Source organism: Coenobita brevimanus, chromosome 8, assembly GCF_032717465.1.
Source record: "Coenobita brevimanus isolate Jiangsu-jjx chromosome 8, ASM3271746v2, whole genome shotgun sequence".
NCBI classification, from domain to species: domain Eukaryota; kingdom Metazoa; phylum Arthropoda; class Malacostraca; order Decapoda; family Coenobitidae; genus Coenobita; species Coenobita brevimanus.
Window position 1 is genome coordinate 44,489,044 of NC_136961.1, and position 19,003 is coordinate 44,508,046.

Genomic DNA, 19,003 nt, shown 5'->3' on the forward strand with positions numbered 1-19,003 from the left:
TTTGAAGAACATTCAAAACAAATTGATGGATCTAAGGTGAGACATTGATTTGTCCAGTCAGGTGACGGAGGGATTTTTTTTTTTTTTTTTTTTTTTTCCCAGGACCACACCCATGGCAACCAGTTTGCTTAAAGATTTTTCTGGCCAGTGTTTGGATGCTTTTTAGATGTTCAGAACTTCAGATGATCATCATGTTGGAGTGGATGGTGTGAGATATTTTGAGACCTTTGAACAGTCTTGGAGGAATCTGGAGAGGGATTTCATTATCCCTTGCGTGTGGTGCCTTGAACTTGCATGGTGGCTCAAGGTTGGGAATGGGAGATATGTCTCTCAGTGAAACAGGTTTGATGATTGGACCTTGTGTGTTGAGATGGTCCAAGAGTTTTAAATTCCTGAATAAGTTCATTTGAGGGATGTTGCAATAAGAGTGTATTTGGTTTTCATTGCCAATAGCACTAGCTGTGGGAAGCAGGACAAAGCTGCTCTGAGAACCTCATTTTGCAATCCCATGGGGTGAAAAGAGCTTAGATATAGTATGTGCAGTCTTGTCACAGACACTTCTTGAGGAAAAAAGCATTTTTGATCTTAGGCTCAACTGCTTTGTCAACTGCTTGTTGAGATTGTGGAACAGTTTGCTGTGGAGTTTTTTGGTCACTTTGATCCCAATTCCAAAATGTCTTTGGACCTTGAGGGAAGGATTTTATAGGCTTACAAGCAAGTGCAAAGTTCTCAAGCAGTATCTGAGAGTTTTTCAGGCAGCTAAGTGCTGTCATTTCAAATGAGAAGGGATCAGGAGAGTTAGAGTCAACAGACAGTTCCATCACAAGTCAGACCATTCACCATTAGCAGGAGGGATAGTGCCCCAGGTCGAGGGGATTGAACCCCACAGTCAGGAGCAGTGTAGATTGAGAAAGATAGGGATTTCATCTCCACAACCTCCATTCATAGAAAGTTTGGAGTAGTTCTCACTGTAGCCAGTTTTCTCCAGAAGACATACTACCCTGAGATGGCTGCTTGCATATGACATCTAGGACCTGTGTCTGGGTGTCAGTGTGACAGGATAGGACACCATGTGTATACATAGCCCTGATATGTCTCCTGCATCCCACTTATGATGTGAGTTTGGCTTTGTATGGATGGGAGAAATTAATGGAGATGTAGATGTGAGCAGCATTGACAGCAGAATCAGTCAGAGGGGGGGGGGGAATTCTAAGAAAAAAGACAGCATTGTCTGAGTCTGAAAAATGCCAAGGTGGTTTCATTGTAAAAAAGAAGGGAGCTTTGTTAGAGTCTGAAAGTGCCAAGGTGGTTTGAACTCCACCAGCATTCAGTCAGTCCTGAGTCTGGGAAGCTGTAACTGGTAGGGAATCACAATTCAAGGGGAGTTGTAACTTTGAGTCATTAACTAGCTATAAGTTTGTAACTATTTTTGGGTCAAGAAGGGACTGAACTGAACCCTTATGGTCTGTCACAGGTTCTTGATCACAGTGGGACTGAATGGGGACTTGGTCTGCCAAAGCTGTATATCATATCTTTCAAAGAGGCTAAGAATGAACGAATTTTAGTATTGATGCTTGACCAAGACACTGAAGGCTGACACAAAAGCATATACATTCTGTGTTGGAGAAGATAAATGTTATAAATCTTGAAAGCGAAGTCTTGCTCTTTGAATGGGTGTTGTAGCCCCGAGTATCCTTGTCCATGTGGGTATTTCGTCAGCAGACGAGTATAGTTTCTGGTATCCCAGGTCCAATTGCATTGCTAGTTAGGATGGATTTTGTCCAACTGAAGGTGAGATTCCATATTATAGCATACTCTTGGCATCCACCAGCAACCTGTAGGCAGAGAAACTCAGGTGAGAAGAGAACTTGAAAAAGTTAAGATTTAATATATAACATTTAGCTGCCCTTTAACTGTACTCATCCGTCAGTGGTTAAAAATTAACTGTTAATTTTGTACATTGTTTGGGATGAGCAAAAGTATTAAAAAAAAAAAAAAAAAAATTATGAGCAGATATTTGAACTGCATTATGGAAGACTCCTCTATCAAGGTAAGGAGGAAATAACAGCCTGCACACACTGTTAGTTTGAAACAACCCTGGTCATAACTTGGAAAGTGAACAGATAATTTATATTCTCAACTCATGAGTGTTGGGGCACATCCTGAGTGCGTGGATCCAACACTGAACTGGGAGAGATGGTTGTTGACATGCCAGTTTTATGTAAACCTACCATGTCACTTTGATGAAATGTGAGTGAAGAAATTTCCAGCACATTATAGGCAGACAGCAGGCAGGAACCAACCCAGGGGTGGGATGTTCAAGGGCATCTTGCCTACCCCATGTTACACCAGACCTAGAAGTAAAGAAAAGAAAATTGTAGTACTGGAAAAGATACAATTTGTGCATCCCGTGGGTTAGTGTCTCTGACAGGTTGAAATTATAAACACTTCACCTACTCCAAGTGAGGAGTGGTTGAGATCTGGCAAGAGGAAATTTGCATTAGAGGAATAGAACTCACACACTGGGAAAGCTGAATTCATGTCTGAGAACTAGAGGAAATGTAAGGTGATATCTTGTCCACCCCGTGGAATGTTGCGTCAGGACCTGTCAAAGGTACAGTGACCTGTGTAGAGATGTCCCATTAATGGCAGTTTGCCCACAGTCTACCACATTTGGGCTGTTTCTGCACCAGCAAGAAAACAGCCAACCTGGGAGTGGCATTTTGTTACAGGATCAGATGGATAGCAGGTAGCAGCTCATCTACTTAGCACCCAGTCTACGAAAAGAAGACTAGGATGTGAGAGGCATTGATAGTTTTGCATGTTACTTGAGGAAGGCATGCCTTGCGAATGAAGTTCTGCATCACAAGAGGATTGGAAGATTTCATCTTGTCAACCCTGCATATTACCTGGTCAGACTCTGCTTTTAAGAGAATCATTACACACAGAGGTAAAGAGAGTAATTGTTGTGAAAGAGCGGCACCCTTTGAGTATGGCCTACACGTGGAATGAAAGGATAGAATCTGGGGAAGAGAATCCTACACATGATAGGGATCAAGGGAGGATCCCATGGAATGGCAGCGTGCTTAAGTTCCATCATTGTATCTGATTTGGGGAAGTTGTCACTATCAGGTAAAAGCTGAAGTGTGTGGTATGTCAGTGATTTGTTTCAATCTCAACACTCCCTAGCCTCAGCTCTGCATCACTCTCCATACCGGTATATGTTGCTGGGGGAGGGAGGGTTAATACAGTACAAACGATATGAATGGGATATATTAAACCCGTTTTGGTACATCACTATACAGAATGGCAGTTAAGTTTCTCCAATGCTTATCATCTGGAATGCCGGGGTGTGACGGCCATGTAGGGGAACGTAGCCTACCATACCTGTATCAGAATTTAAAAAAAAAATCGCCTGTTATATAGATGTAGCTCTTGTTAAGCTTGTGCATAAGCATTAAGGGTAATATCTTCAGGGTACATTATCTCTGTCATACAGAATGTGGAAGTATTTACAGTGAACATTTAAGTCGCCCATTCTGCTGGAAGAAAGCGTGGAGACAGCGTAGTTAGCCCCTAAAACTCGCAAGGGGACCCGTTTTCGTTAATTGCAACAAAATAGAAATTGCGCTGCCACAGGGTAGACTTTAAATATTTAAGTACTTACATTGTTTTGATGGTACATTAGTTGCATTATGTCTTGGGCCCTCTTAAGGTACAGAGACCAAAAAATTGTGCAATGTGGTGCGGTTGAGGGGTGAAGAAGCTGGGCTGTGTTGCTTAGACAGGCATGTAATCACTTCATATGCAGAAACAGGAGACAAGGGACGTTTCTGTACCCTTCTTGACTCATGCAACAACATTTACAATAAGGAGTTCATCATGAATTTGTTTGTGCCATGCCTTCAGTTTTGTCAGGTGTACAGTAAGGGAATCAGATATCTTTACATTTTTATCAGAACCCAGAAGAATGGACTGTGTGTCTGTGGGTGGCTGATTCTTCGCTGTTTTCACCAAAATGTGGGAATCAGAAGTTCGTCTGGTTCTCCCCAGCATTCTACTTCACACAGTAAGGAGTGTCTATCACTTCTTCCCTGACACATGGTATCCAAGAGATTCATCTGTGGGCCGAGCAAGGGGCCGAGTAACATCAGTCTTTGCCAGTTTATCAGTAGCGTTAGCTAGTAGAGGAAAGAGAAGTAGGAACGGTGGAATACTAGGCGAACTTATCCCCAAGAAAGTACATAAGAGAAAGTCTCTATCTCAGAAGGACCAAAGAACAGGACATGACGTGGTACTAACAATTTTATATTCAGACTAGAATATGGTCGAAATTCATTGCTTTTTTTTTTTTTTTTTTTTTTTTTTTTTTTTTAAGGATCTCTGGAAGTGAAGATGTTCATGAAGACTGTATCTAAACACTCCAGCTGGAAAAAGGAAATATTGATTGGAGATGGCAGGAATGAAATAAGAAATGTGTCAACGAATTATGAGGGTTAAATGAGATGGAACAAAACCAAGTGTGTGTATAGGGTGGGAGGAGGGCCGGGGAAAGTGGAGTGTGGGCAGGAAGGACAGTAGAGGGGAGGGAAGGACGCTGATGATTGGGGATGCAAGGGTGTGATGGAGTGGAATGGAGGTGTGTGTGTGTGTGTGTGTGAGAGAGAGAGAGAGAGAGAGAGAGAGTGAGTGCATGTGTGAAAGCATTACTGTTGGGAAGTGGAGTAAGGCCAAAGAGAACGAATAGTAATAAATTATCATTGAATGGAGCAGGAGAAGGCGGGAAGAAATGCAAACACAGAAAGAGAAAAATAAAAGAGCAGCTATTCGAGAAATGTAAAGGCATGCGGAAAAATGAAAGGGGAAAATCCAAGTGTGAGAGTGCCAGGAATGAAAATAATAAATAACGTGCCATTAAGAGAACATCAGTAACAAAAGATAAACAGAGGAAAGGTGGAAGTGGAGGAATCTGTTGTGTTGAGAAAGCGGGAATGAGTGGAAAGTGAGAGGATGCGGAAGAGAGGGAAGGAGGAAGGAAGGAGAGGCGGTTGGGTGACGAGTGAATCATTTATCATGGTCATGGATGGTATTTGTGTGTGTGTGTGACCTAAATACCAGTGTGTCTTTGTCACCAGTCCCAACCACTGTTACGGCTACTTGTCACACCACCATACTTCGTGACAACAGTTGTAGTACATGTTTCTCTCTCTCTCTCTCTCTCTCTCTCTCTCTCTCTCTCTCTCTCTCTCTCTCTCTCTCTCACACACACACACACACACACACACACACACACACACACACACACACACACACACACACACACACACACACACACACACACACACACACACACACACACACACACACACACACACACACACACAAATATTACTACTACACCACTGATCCATTACAGTTAAGCTTATCCCCACATATCACGTATCATATTACCTACCAGGCACCATCTGTAATATATGTCTTCTGTCATCCGGTTATGCGTCAGCCAAAGCCATATTACACACGTTGCTTCTCTAACCTTCCCAGAACACGCGGAAGGACATCTTTTGGTTTATGATATGTCTGAATCAGCTCAGGGCCATGACACGAGGCTTCGTAATACGTCGTCCTCTGATTTAGTTTGCATATTACAACTTACATATTGCATGTTTTACGTAGTTCTGATATTGGCATAATTTGCATCAGTAACTTGCAAGAGAATATGGAGCTGTAGTAGAATAAATCGTTAAGGAAGTGGTGTTACCGAATCTCCAAAGCCACTTGGAATGCGACCCTCACACCACCACCCATTATCCTGCACTCTGCTTTCAATATTATCTCCAGTTTCATTTCTCTCTGGCGTAAACGAGTAAAGTAAGAGCTCCGTTCAGCATATTGGGTAAGGCACCTTTTTTCGTTATGGGTTTGAAACGAGCGCGTGCGTGCATGGGTGTTGTGAAGTGAAGGGGGGAAGTAATATGCTCCCGGCTGTAGGGTACGGATATGTTCAGTAATTCTTCAAACTCTTCAGCAAGGATTTTATTCATTTATTTTTTTTAACGACCAGATGATTTTATTGAGCCTTGGAGAGACCTTGGACTGTAAGGTTTATTTATTTATTCTTTTGTTTTATGATAGAAATGATGTGCCGTTAAGAGAAAGTGTGCAGGTTTAATCCTGTGTTAACACTCAGGCTCCCATGACTCGCAGCTAAATGGAAACATCTGGCTTTAGTTGGAATACAGTAGTTGAGTTCTTCCAACCTTGAGAGGGTGAATGATAGCAGTATTAACAGTGTCAAGCTACTGGGACCCAAACTCAGCTGAATCTAGTTGTCTGGCTTTAGCTGGAATAGAATACCAGAGTTGTCGGGACAGTAAGTGGGTTTGAGGTAGAAGTGACCCGGGTGTATTGAGACTGGGTAATGAGGGAGAAGCAAGAAGGCGTCAGATGTCGAGTTATGGACCATAAGTGTCCTTGAGTTGGCTCTTTGAGGTCAACAGTGTGCCAAGATGTGGGAGGAAAGGTGGGAGAGTGTTGATGGCGGCAGTCGGGTGTTCAGAGAGGTTGTCTGCTGTCTCAAAGGACGTGTCTTCAATCCCAACTTGGGCCGGGAATCGTGCACGAAACTCACCAACGTCATAAAAGCACCTTAACTAACACCGTTACACCTCCTTTGAATGAAATTACGGTGCTTTGTGAGTGCCCCATAGAACTCGGGTCTCAGAACGGACTGTCAAGTATATGCTTAATTAAACACACACACACACACACACACACACACACACACACACACACACACACACACACACACAGAATGTTGCCAGATGTTATGCCTGATATTATTATGACTTATCTGCAAGGATAATGCACTTGAGTCATTAAAAAGCCCTCACGCTGTTACCGGCCGGATTAAAACTCAACGAATTGTTATCGTAGTGAAATGATTAAGCATTGTTCGTTATACCCCAGAGTCAAAATAACTTTGGTGCAGGAGAGGGACTCCTTCACGTCGTACTGCCGATTTAATTAAGCGGTTTTGCTCTCCGATTATTCAAATGTCCATCACTTTTCTCCCTATCCCCCGAAAGGAGAATGGTGGAATTACCAGAGAAAGGCATCTTCACCCAGCAGTCCATAGGGTTCACGTTCAGATGATCGGGGAGCTACAACAACAGTAGTAACTGTGCCAGACTAGGTATAAGAAAGCCAGGTGAAAGTTACTGGAAACCTTCAACGCGATTTTGTGAAACCTGTAGAGAGATTGTATGTAGGGGAGTGATGGTGGTTTTGTCCTTGGATGCGATCTGTGTGGTCTGAGACAAAAGTTGGCCTACTGTTCCACTGCGTCTACATCACATATGTACAGCCTGTCCGTCACTTGCCTTCCTGCCGCACCATATCAGAAAATTATCTGTGGACAGAAACATAATTCTTTCACTGCTTAAGAATACTAGCCAGCAGGGGAACGTGTGAATTGAAAAAAGAAAAATATTAGTGGACGTTATGTCCACAAGTGCACAATATTAGCAGAGGGAAGTCGAAAGTACAAGAGAGGAAACTAGTGAGCACAATTTTGTTCCCGTCTGCTTCATCCAACGCAGGGAAGTGAGAAGTACAAGGTGAAATTTTTGTCGAACCTTTCTCCCAGACTTGCTCATCTGAGGTGTGGGCCGGAGTCTGGAGGAGGAATTAGTTGTTCTGTTTTTATACTTTCTCTCTTCTTGTTTTTGGATCATACTTCACCTTGTAGTAAAAATGATGATGGAACTACAACCACCACCTTAGCTATTATTCATTCTTTTGCCTCCTCCATTTTCTTAGCTTTCCAGAGCTCATTTTCTGTACCTGTTGTATTTATGATAAGTGGTTATCGTATTATTGGTCTTGTTGCAGGTGAATAATAGACGACCTGCCTTAACGACCATAGGAATCCAGCCCTTCATCTGTTAGGATTCATCTCGCCTAGACAGAATGTGTTGTTAACCTAAATAATATTCCTAGGTGTACTGGTATCAGGGGAAAGGGTTACTTGAGAGTTTTTGAAGCGTTTGACTGCTAGGATTTCTCAGTTGAACAAAATCTATGTTAGTTTGATGAGACATTGTAGTGCACCAGCAGCAGTGAACAGGTTAATAATTTGGTTGTTTCCCCTTTACTTATGCAGCTAATTGAGACGGGGAAACGATATATGTAAGTGTTGTCAGGAAGGAGATGGTGAAAGTGATCGTGGAGATGTAAGTGATGTCAGAGGAGTGGTTGAAAGGGTTGTAGAGGATTCAAGTAGTCAGTGAAAGGAGAGTGGTGGAAGTGGTTGTGAAGATATAATTGATGTCAGAGGAAGGTGAGGGGTGGAAATGGTTGTACTGGAGTTTCAAGTGGTCAGAGAAAGGACGGTGGTGCAAATGATGGCGAAAGCGTATGTGAAGGAGAATGTAAGTGGTGTCAGAGGAAGGAGAGTGGTGGAAGTAATGGTGGTAGTGAGAGAAAGTGTGTGTTATGCTCAGCTGCCACCCCATCGCCGCACAAGGTTACTTCCGCCCTCTTCTGCGGTTACTTTTTTCGTTATTACCTGCAAACCCCTTCCCCCTACCTCCTGCTACTGTAAAAGAGGGAAGGGGGGAAAGGAGGAAGTATGGTGTACGGAGAGAGCGAGAGTGGGAAATCATTAGGTAAGTCACCATACCTTCTTTGTCACGCGACAGTATAGAACATTTTATTTACCACGACGGCGTATTAGTTCAAGCTTGCTACCTCCTGACGATTTTATTCAGCTTACCAAATCTCGTACTGAAAAAAGGTATAAAGTTCATTGTCAACTGAATATAATTGTCTGGTGATAGGAAGCATATAACGAAATTTGTATACTCAGGTGATGTTACACATCCTGTACCTACAGTATATCAGTATTTCAGCAAATCTCCACTATTCACCCAAGCCCAAGTTCTGTGTATATCCACCGCTAGAGATACGGAAGATCGAGATAGAGAAGTTAAATTCTCCTGAGATGGAGGAGTTAGAGATAGCTACAGAGGTTAGAGAGGTGGAGAATGTAGGAGGGTATGTAGGTAGGAAAGGAGGAGTGTGTAGTGAAGTGGGCGTGCAAGTAGGTCGCTCGATGGGCAGGTAGATGGAGAGCTGGTAGTACAGCGGGTACCGTAGTCGTCGGCGAGGACACGGAAGAACAATGCAGAGCTGCAAGACATGTGGAAGTGCGTGGCGGTGAATGTGTGGAGCCAGGTAGTGATGATGATGTGCCGTTCCTTATACTAAAGCAATCACGGAAATAAATGCTAAAGTTTTTAATTAACTATAATGCATGATTTTGTATCCACACGCAATCAGCCATGTTATTTATTTTACAGTGCAAGAAAACTTGATGTAAAAGTTTGTTCATTGCCAAGCGGCCGCGACCTTCCTGCGAGAAAAATGATCTTATGCCGCGCTCGAAGGTTGAGCTGTGCTAAGGAAAGGTTGCAGGAGTTCTATACTCCAATCGTTGCACCTCTAGTCTTCCTTTATTATCGGACCAACACATGTTAAAGTAAAGGTTATTACAGCAGTGATATTTGCGATATTGATATTGTTAACCACAATTTTCACTTTTTATTCGTGCGACAGACGATTTTCATAGCCTCAGAAAGGACTTTAGGACTACATAACACATACGTTTCACTGTCTTCCATTACAGGGGCGCTTTCCCGAACTTAATAAAATTGTCATCGGATTAAAGAGGTTAATGAGTTATAATGTTAGCAATTGATTTTCATATTTTCTTACGTATAAGAAAGATCCCCTTAAAAGTGACCCATAAGTTTCTCTATGAAGTTGCTGAACTAAAGCCGACTTCGAGTTTGGTACCGAGTGTCTGTAAGTGGTCTCGAAATTCTTACGGTGCCATGTACTGCTTGTGGAAGAATTACACCCAGATGGAAAATGGTTTAATTAGAAGATATTTAGGCGAGTCGAAATTTATACTGTCTTCTAAATGAACAACTTCTAGTGTGGTGTGTGTGTGTGTGTGTGTGTGTGTGTGTGTGTGTGTGTGTGTGTGTGTGTGTGTGTGTGATTTTTCATAAGAGCAATTCACGGCACTGATATTAAGACTTGATGCTTGTGCTTTATCCCCTGCTTCTGACAGGTGGGAAAAAACTGTTCTCATCTTCTGCTGGACAGGCTTCCACAGTGAACATACCCTTAATTCAACAGAGCTTAGTCGTTTATAGTCTGTCAGTGCCCCATGTGTCCTTTGTGATACCCCATGGAAATATCTCCCACACACCTTCTAGGAAATGAAGCTTCTCAGGAGTTAGAAATAACGTGATTTGAAGACTAGCTACTTCTTCAGTCTTCCTGTCATCGGTTTATTTTGAAGGGGTTACCTGGTCTGGATCATCGTAGACGAGGGCGTATTCAGTGAGGGGGACCTGTGGGGGGGTTAATTTTTCGTTAAAATTTTAATACCTTGAATTGGAATTTTTTTTTTTTTTTTTTTTTTTTTTTTTTTTTTTTCCCCTGTAAGGTTATAGCCGCTTAATCCGATGGCTTAAATTTCTCTTCTCGTCCGACCGTTTTGTTTAACTTGTAATATCCTTTTCGAACTTGAGAGGTTAAATACTGCCTTCATCAACCCAACATTACGATTTGTAAGTAATGCTGTAGTTCATGTTAACTTGGTGGAGATTTTACGGGTTTATTTCCCATAGCTTAGTGGCAAAATAAAACAATTCATCTGCCAGCTTCACATATTTTCTATAGCACTTTGTGAGTCGCACCGTATTTTATTGTTATGAATTTAGATATTACTGGTCTTAATAACGGGCGGGGTCAGGGTCGTGTGCTGCGTCAATCGATTTGAATCCCCAAAAGGCTAGTAGAGGGTATTCGGTCATGTAATTCACCAAGTATAAATGCCAATCACCGACCATTAACAAAATGTTTGGGATCATTTTAGCTTAGCCTTGGGTTCCTACGTCCCTAAGTGGTAACATGAGATTGGCTGTTAACCTGCTTAATCCGAGAACAAATTTTATACTATTTTCTTTATTTCCAGATGATTTAATACAACCTAGGCGAGTCATTTTGAACTGGAAGGGATGGACATAGCTTCCGTTATCCCCTCACTAATTGTTCTAAGCCGACGTAAAATCGTCCGTTAGTAGTAAGTACAAAACAAGCATTGGGGTACACAAGCTGAAAAGGACTACGTTTTATCATTATCTGTACTCACGACACCAAGCCAGTATATGGGCGATGGTGTTGGGAATGTGATGGGTATATTTTAGCATGTGGGTGTGTGTGGTATGAGTGGTACCAGCTATGTATTTATTAAGTATATGGGTGAGTGTAGTGAGCGGTGTGTGGTTATTGAGTATGTGGGTGACTGTGTGGTGTCGTAGTATATGGGTGAATGTGTTTTGAGTGGTGTGTGGTTACTGAGTATATGGGTGTGTTTTGTGAGTATGTGCGTGAGTGTAATGAGTAATGTGAGTATATGGGTGAGTGTTTTGTGAATATATGGGTCAGTGTGTTGAGAGTATATGGTTGAGGGTGTTACAGGAGTGATGTTTTGAGGTCACGTGATGGTGGTGGTGTGTATGGTGGTGACCCCGGCGACACCCATCATTAAGCCACCGTTCAGGGCCGTTTTTGTCGCCCTGTTAATCACCCTCAATGAGACGCAAACTGCCCGCTGTGGTTAAGGGATAATTACCCTGCCGGCCTACTCTTGCGACACGCTAATGTGTACTGTATGCAAATACTACCAGAATTTATGGTGCTTCTGTTAATTTGGCTTTGTGCGCAGGCACGCACTTACTGCATGGGCGCGCGCGCGTACACACACACACACACACACACACACACACACACACACACACACACACACACACACACACACACACACACACACACACTGCCATAGGAATGTGTAGTCCCATCGATCAGTACTTGTGTTACAAGTAGCCTTGTATCTCCTGCTCCACCGAAGGTGGGAGGGCGGGGGCGGTGATTGCTTCGCACAGCAGCCTCGGTTCCGCTCTTACACTCAGGTTCCAGATTCCGAACAGTACCTTTAAGTTAAGAAACTTTCGGCAATTTGTTAACTACCAAAAGTTCCGTTGTATTTGTTTCCCAAGTCGAATATATACAAATACAGCGCAGCTCAGAACTTGAAGCTTACCTGTATACGTGAAACTGGAGGGCACTGGACCTCAGTCTGTATCCATCTTTCTTCGATGAACTCAATGAGCCTTGTTCTGAATCTGCCCACCTACTGTGCATGTGGGAGACTGGGTTAGGATGATGGATGGACGCAACAAGATAGCCCGAGGTCGAACAGATCACACTATTATTATTTCCACTGTTATTGAAGGGTAAACTAATAACCAGTCGCATATTACCCCCTTTTCTGGTGTAGAGGCCCAAGGCTAGGCTACCGTACTTAGGAACATATAAGGGCAGATGACTAGCGTACTTCCCATGACGGCAGTACATGATAAAAAAAACAAAAGTTACTTCATGGGGATCGAACCTACGTGCAAATCGAGGGCGTCACTGTGAATGAGGCGTTTTAACCACCAGACCACCAGTACAGGAAGAATTATTGAGGCAATGTCATGAGTCAGGTCGTAAAAGCAGCTGGCATTACATATGAGGATACTTGTGTTTTTAAATAGAAATCTGGGTCGCAGTGCGAGGACAAGACTTTGTTATTGTCACATTAAGGGCGTGTCCTCTCCATCACGCTCACCCGCAAGTTGGGGGTAGAGGAAAGGGGGAAGAAGACAATACAGCGCGAAGGCTTGTATTCATAAAAGATCTTGGCCAGCCCGCACGATACAGAAGTCGGTAGTAGGGATGTATAGTCAGAAGTAATTCAGCTGCGTCTTTTTTGTCACTACTTTGGATCTGAAGTGTTTGGTAGCTGTAAGATTTAAGAGCATAAACAAACGCAGCTTAGCATTAAAGTTTGAGTATGGTCCCAGACATCATCTCTTCCTTTTGACAACTCATTTTACCTTTTCAACCAAAGGATGCAATTTGTTTATTCCTGCCGTCTTAGTTTTTCTTTTTTAAATTCTGATTGGGAGGGGATTAGATAGTCTTCGCGTTTAGTACTAGAGGTCTTTCCCAAATAAGACGTACCGGTAATGCGTCGGGTTTATTAAAAAAAAAAAAAAAAGATTAGGTATACTGTTTGGTCGGTTCAGTACTGGCCTCAAATTCAGGGGACATGAGTGGTGGGTTGGAGCCCCTCTGGCCCCCCATTGAGTTTGTGGAATAAACGTCGACAGACTGACACTGTCCTCAAAAATCTGACTGGCAGACTTCATCATACCACCGTCTGATGTCATGTGTCTGTATACCTTCCCCGTAACCCATCCTGTTATTATGGGCTATTGACATTCGTATGGAGAAGGTTAGGACTTAGCAAAATTGATTCCCTGCCTTCGCGGCCTTGCATAATCAACAGGCATTAATCCATGTTGTCTTATTATCACCCCCATGACTTTACTGGATGGATGTACGGTTTGGGAAGGAGGTAAGGTAGGTATAGCCTGATATACTGGAAGTGATTCAAGAACTAATGCCGAGAGGAGTAACGTCAGTGTATGGGACGATGGATTGGAAGGGGATTAGGGATTTGTAGTAATGGGAACTAGTTGAAGGAGTGACTTTGATAGGTGTTTGAGAAGCGCATCAGTAAAAAAAAAAAAAAAGTGAAAATAAACATGAAAGAAAATATCAGAATTAAAAAAAAAAAAAGTGCAGATGGTCAGGCCAGTGAGGTGGAGCAAGGATTCAGAGGCTTTAAACAAGGTGTGATTGATTTTGTAGGCCTCGTTGATAGATCGCCCACTCGTACTTTCTCCTTGTCCTGCCTCACCGCATCTTTAGTTGGGGGGAGCAAAAGAGGCCGGGATGGTGATGATGGTGATAGATGATGATGGAAGTGATGGATGAGAGCCAGCGCACTGACGGGGCCGGGGTAGTGGGTGAGAGGGTCAAGAGGTGCTACTGAGAAGATGGCATTCAAACTTTAATCCCTCCAGTGCCATTTTTTTTTATCTCCAACCTCAGACGAATATACTCAGTTCCATTCAGTAGGCGAGTTACTCTTCTGGTCCAAGGACTTTTTTTTTTTTTTTTTTTACATTGCCACCAGCTTAGTACGATATTTAGACCTTAGAAAGAATTTAGTGTAGGTTGCTTCTACCCCGTTGCTGCTAAAGTTTTCTCCTATATTGAATGAGTCGTATGGAGGTGGCAAAATAGATCACCGTATAGAAGGGGTTAAGAACACCGTGGAAGGGGGAGGCTTACATTATGCCTAACGACTGCACGAAGGCCGCCAAGAGTCACCTCCACCAGACTACTGCACAACCGTCAAATTCACTTTCCAGGCCAGTATTTCATTTCTAGGTACATCCAGACGGGGGGTAAGAGAGCGTGGAGATTGTATGGCTTTCACGGGGAGGAGGGGGTTGTGGAGACAGGGAGGATTGTTGTTGGGGGAAGAGTAAAAGGGGGAGGGAGTGGCAATCCGAGGGGGAGGGAGGGATGGTTGGGGGAGGGGGTTGGCTCACAGTCATCCCTCCTTGCCTGTCTAGTAGTATAGGTGAGTCAGTCTTTGGTGACTACTCGCACAGTTCACACACACACACCACTCTCTGCCAGTCACCCCACACGCTCACAGGCACGTCCACGCCCTCCCTCACTCACCGTCTTATACTTACCCGTAATTTTGTGTATTATTTCTGACTTATGGGTTAAGTAATTTTGTATTTGTGACTTTTTTTTTTTAGAAGTACCAGTAGATTATATTGTGCGGAAAATTTATGAGTTGTGTTAATGTGTTAGGAACATAAGGGTTACCGTACTTTCTGCTATACAGGTCTGTCCTAGAGTAGTGTCAGCAGAAATCCTATCGCCTCCTGCATTTCTCCACTGATTTTGAAAACTAGTCTTGAATCCGAAGCGGGTGACATTAATGACAGTGATGAGTGACCATATCTAGTCATTATCAGTAGCTACATTTTAACCAGGGTGTTTTTCGAAGTTCTTGGGAGAGACAAGCAGGGAAGGCGGCAGGAATTTTGTCGCTGTAGTTGCGTACGCCTGTGTGTGTGTGTGTGTGTGTGTGTGTGTGTGTGTGTGTGTGTGTGTGTGTGTGTGTGTGTGTCGCGCCCGATGAGTGCATCTTTGTGAAAGAGAGTGAGGAGCGAACTCAGTGTGACGCATTTCTGCTGTACCCGTAACCCATTCAGTCCGATGATGCGTTTTTCTTTTACAATGTTTAGACGATTCCATTTAGCTTTTGAGAGACTCCAGACTAGAGAGGTTAGATTTGGCTTTCCTTTACCGCGTCCCAAGATCTCTCCAGAATTGGTGGTGGTGGTGGGGATCAAGTTAGCAAGAACAAACTAATGTATTACGTCACCGGACTGAAAGAGTTAACCATGAATGTTCAGTGCGTTTAATACCTGGGGAAGATAATGGTGTACAGAAAAGACCATGGCTGCCAACTAATGCACCTACGTTTGTGAACATAATAGGTAATGCAGTGCCTGTAATGGAATTTTAGAAGAATAGTTGGCGGTAAGAGTGACCAGCATTATCAACTGTACTTTTATGCTTTCACCTTTAGTATTGCAGGTGAAAGCAGAATGGGGACTTGGTAATCAGTCATGAAGGCTATAGATACACTTGTGAACAAAGCCAGTTTTTACCAAAGGAAGAGAGAGAGAGTTAAATACATCTTGGTGTTAGCCTAGTGGTGCAGTGTATAGTTATAACTTTTTTTTTTGTCGGTGATTTTATTCAGCTTGGTCCTTCGTAGTGAAGGGATTTTTGTAGGCTACATCTGACCTCTCTAATGAAAAAAAAAAAAACTGTAAAATATTCTGGAGATTGCAAGAATAAAGTAAATGAAGACTAATTACGGGCGTTTTCGTCGACCGCGTGACCTGCGTCGCGTTGTGAAGCTGTGCAGGGTGGGAGAGGGGGTGGTAAAGGATTGGGTGTTGAGCAAAGGAATGGATGGGGGATGAGCTGGAGTGTTGCTGGAGCAGGAAAATATACGTTGTGAAAATGGGTGTTGTAAGAATTGTGGTTTGAGTGTAGAGAAGGTTTTTTTCAAAAGACCTTCTAAGAATGTAAGTGTTAGGGGGAAAGAAATGTGCATGAGAGAAAAAGAAATGGGTGGGATGAGCTGGACCTGCGGTAGGGGTAGGGAGGGGTCATGAAAATATACGCTGTGAAATTGGGTGCAATATTATTAATTATTTGAGTGCAGTGAAAGCGTATGTCAACGTTTTCTCCAACAGGAACAGTATAATCGGGTGTTGTTCATATATGGGGAGGTCTTATGACGCATACAAAATTGTCTTCTAACAAGACATGTGCGTCATGTTTGTTTACATTCGGTCTCGCTGGTTGCCATGACGACCAGGTATCGGCCACGTGCTACCAGAAGCGGAAGCAGTCGCCGTTTGATCGATACACTCATTGTACGCTTCACTAGTTAACAGGAAATAGACTGACTGAGGAGAAACAAAGGTTACAGTTGACGGCGTGAGCGGTGCAATGTTTAAGAGACTGCCGTATGCATTGACCTTAAATAGCGAAGGGGATGGGGGTCCCGCAAGTTTTGGCGTTAATTTTTGAAACACATGAGGAAGAGCGAACATGTCTGGCTATCTGTATCGTTATTGAATATTCTGCAGTATAGGATGGAGGCCGATCACATCTAATATCCACGGGCGTTCCATAACCAAGCGTTACGTTCTATAAATAGCATCTCAAATCAGTTAAATTTTTCCCTCCCCTGTATCCTCATACTTACACTGTGGGAGCATAACTGTTCATTTACAGCGGTAGGTTTATGTCACCAGTCACATGCACCTGTTGAAGGAGCAGGGATTAGGGATTAATGTCAGTAAAATTTCTTTGTCGGATTTGCCTCATCTGCAAAATTTTCTTTGATGAGGGGAGGGCGGTTTATCCATCATTCCCCTTCCTCTCACGTACGGCCCAGGTTGTGAATAGTGAAAGACTTGTATAGCTGTAGAGATGACTGTATGTGTGTGTGTGTGTGTGTGTGTGTGTGTGTGTGTGTGTGTGTGTGTGGCTAAAATAAGGGATATGTCTGTGTGTGATGTACGTGGTTGGAGTTAAGGATATGGCCATGTCGTAATGTTCAGTGTTACTCAGGTATAGAAGCGAACTGACCTTGTGATAGTTCAGAGATACTGTTGTTGGTGTTGAAAGTTAACCCTTAGGCGACGACAGGCCATCATAAGGTGAACAGTATCCTCTGGCGTTATAGCAAGTTAAAAGCTCCTTCACACCCTTGACGTATTCTTTATTTTACACAAGCAGCCACCAGACGATTTTTTTCAGTTTCAGGACGGGTTTCGGATTGTGAAGTGGTAAATGAAGGCTGTATGTAAATCCTGTTTGAAAAGTATATCGTAAGGTGAAATCGTCTAGAGATAGCAGGGGGTGAAAAATGGGTCCTTGGGTTCAGAGGATGTAAAAATGTTCAGACTTTTCACATCCTTTATGGGTTAGGGACTGGAGACTGTAAGGAGAGACTGGAGACTGTAAGGAGAGACTGGAGACTGTAAGGAGAGACTGGAGACTGTAAGGAGAGACCACTAAGCTGAGTACAACGATATGGAGATAGCAAGATAGAAGTGTTGATATTTCTTACGTTCTGAAAGTCTTAATCAACTTATATCACCAATAGTATGTTGTCATTGAGAAGTGGGGATAGGTTCAAGGTCTGTCCATAGTGATCAGTGGCCGTACTCTCTTGGGTTTGTCCCCCCCCTCTCTGTGTCTGTCTGTCTGTCTGTCTGTCTCTCTCTCTCTCTCTCTCTCTCTCTCTCTCTCTCTCTCTCTCTCATCGTAGCGAAAGGGTTAAGGTATAATATGCAAAACACGTCGCTAAGAAAAAGTTTCTTCCGGAGCCCATTTAAATACAACCTCAGGTCCTCAGAATGGGTTTACCGAGGCTCACTAGAGTTGATTCACTGGACACACCTGCCGTAACCCCTGCACTGCGATGACTTATATTTCCTTATATTCTTACAACTTCCAGACAGTTTTATTCAGTTTATGGGAGATTTCAACAGTTTCTAATATCTTTTACGAGCCGTTTCCTAAAGTATCCTGATGGTGGTCGCAAGAATAATAATAATAGTCATGGGGTTCACTGGGTGGCCGGACAGTGAGTTAAGAGCATCAGCAGGACAGTGGCGTATGTGTTCATCATCATCGTCGTCGTCGTCGTAGTCGTCACCCCCACCCCCACCACCTAACTTGAATTGGTTTGTGTTTCAGATGACCCACCCTTCATCGTACCTCACCCAGCCCAACCTACCCTAGCGTAACTTCAATGGCATTTAGTGCTTGAAGTGAACCTAACCCAATTTTGCTCGACGTAACCTAACTCGAATTGTTCTGTGTTGTTTCAGGTGTACATATACGGTGGCGACGTGCATCTCATCCCACAAGCCCAGTCCCCCGCCTCTCTCTCACCGCTGCCCTACGGAACCCCCAACATCATGGACGCCGTGAGCACCGTGAGACGCCTGTCAGAACACACCAGAGCCTCGCCGGAGATCCAACACGCCATCAACACACGGATTAGCGGGTCAGTCTTTCAATTTAAGTTGACCCGCGTCTCCTGGCATCGGCCTCCTCCTGGCTCCGGACTCTCAGCTTCCGCTTGGTCCTGCCTACATCTGTCGCCAGCTTCCTCACACACGTTTATTATTATTATTATTATTATTATTATATTATTTACTGTTATAAATTATTAGGTGCTTGCCAATGTAGTGCTTAGAACGTCTCAGTCGGAGTCACCTGATGGTGAAAGGAGACTTTTGGATCATGTTATGCTGCTCAGTTTCAGCTTGCCTTAGTTTAGTGCCGGATTCCTCACGTTATCGGCCTTATTGGGGTACCGTATATTGGTCGCATGGAACAGTTATGCCTG

At 43.4% G+C, this 19,003-nt stretch overlaps 1 protein-coding gene across 1 annotated transcript in view; it reads left to right on the plus strand.

The window, feature by feature from the left end:
- Positions 1 to 19,003, plus strand: part of ecd (ecdysoneless cell cycle regulator) — a 129,863-nt gene that overhangs the window by 80,636 nt on the left and 30,224 nt on the right. Inside the window, exon 4 of the mRNA XM_080279142.1 lies at positions 18,480 to 18,658. Within this exon, the coding sequence (XP_080135268.1) occupies positions 18,480 to 18,658 (179 nt within the window). The remainder of the gene's footprint in view (positions 1 to 18,479; positions 18,659 to 19,003) is intronic.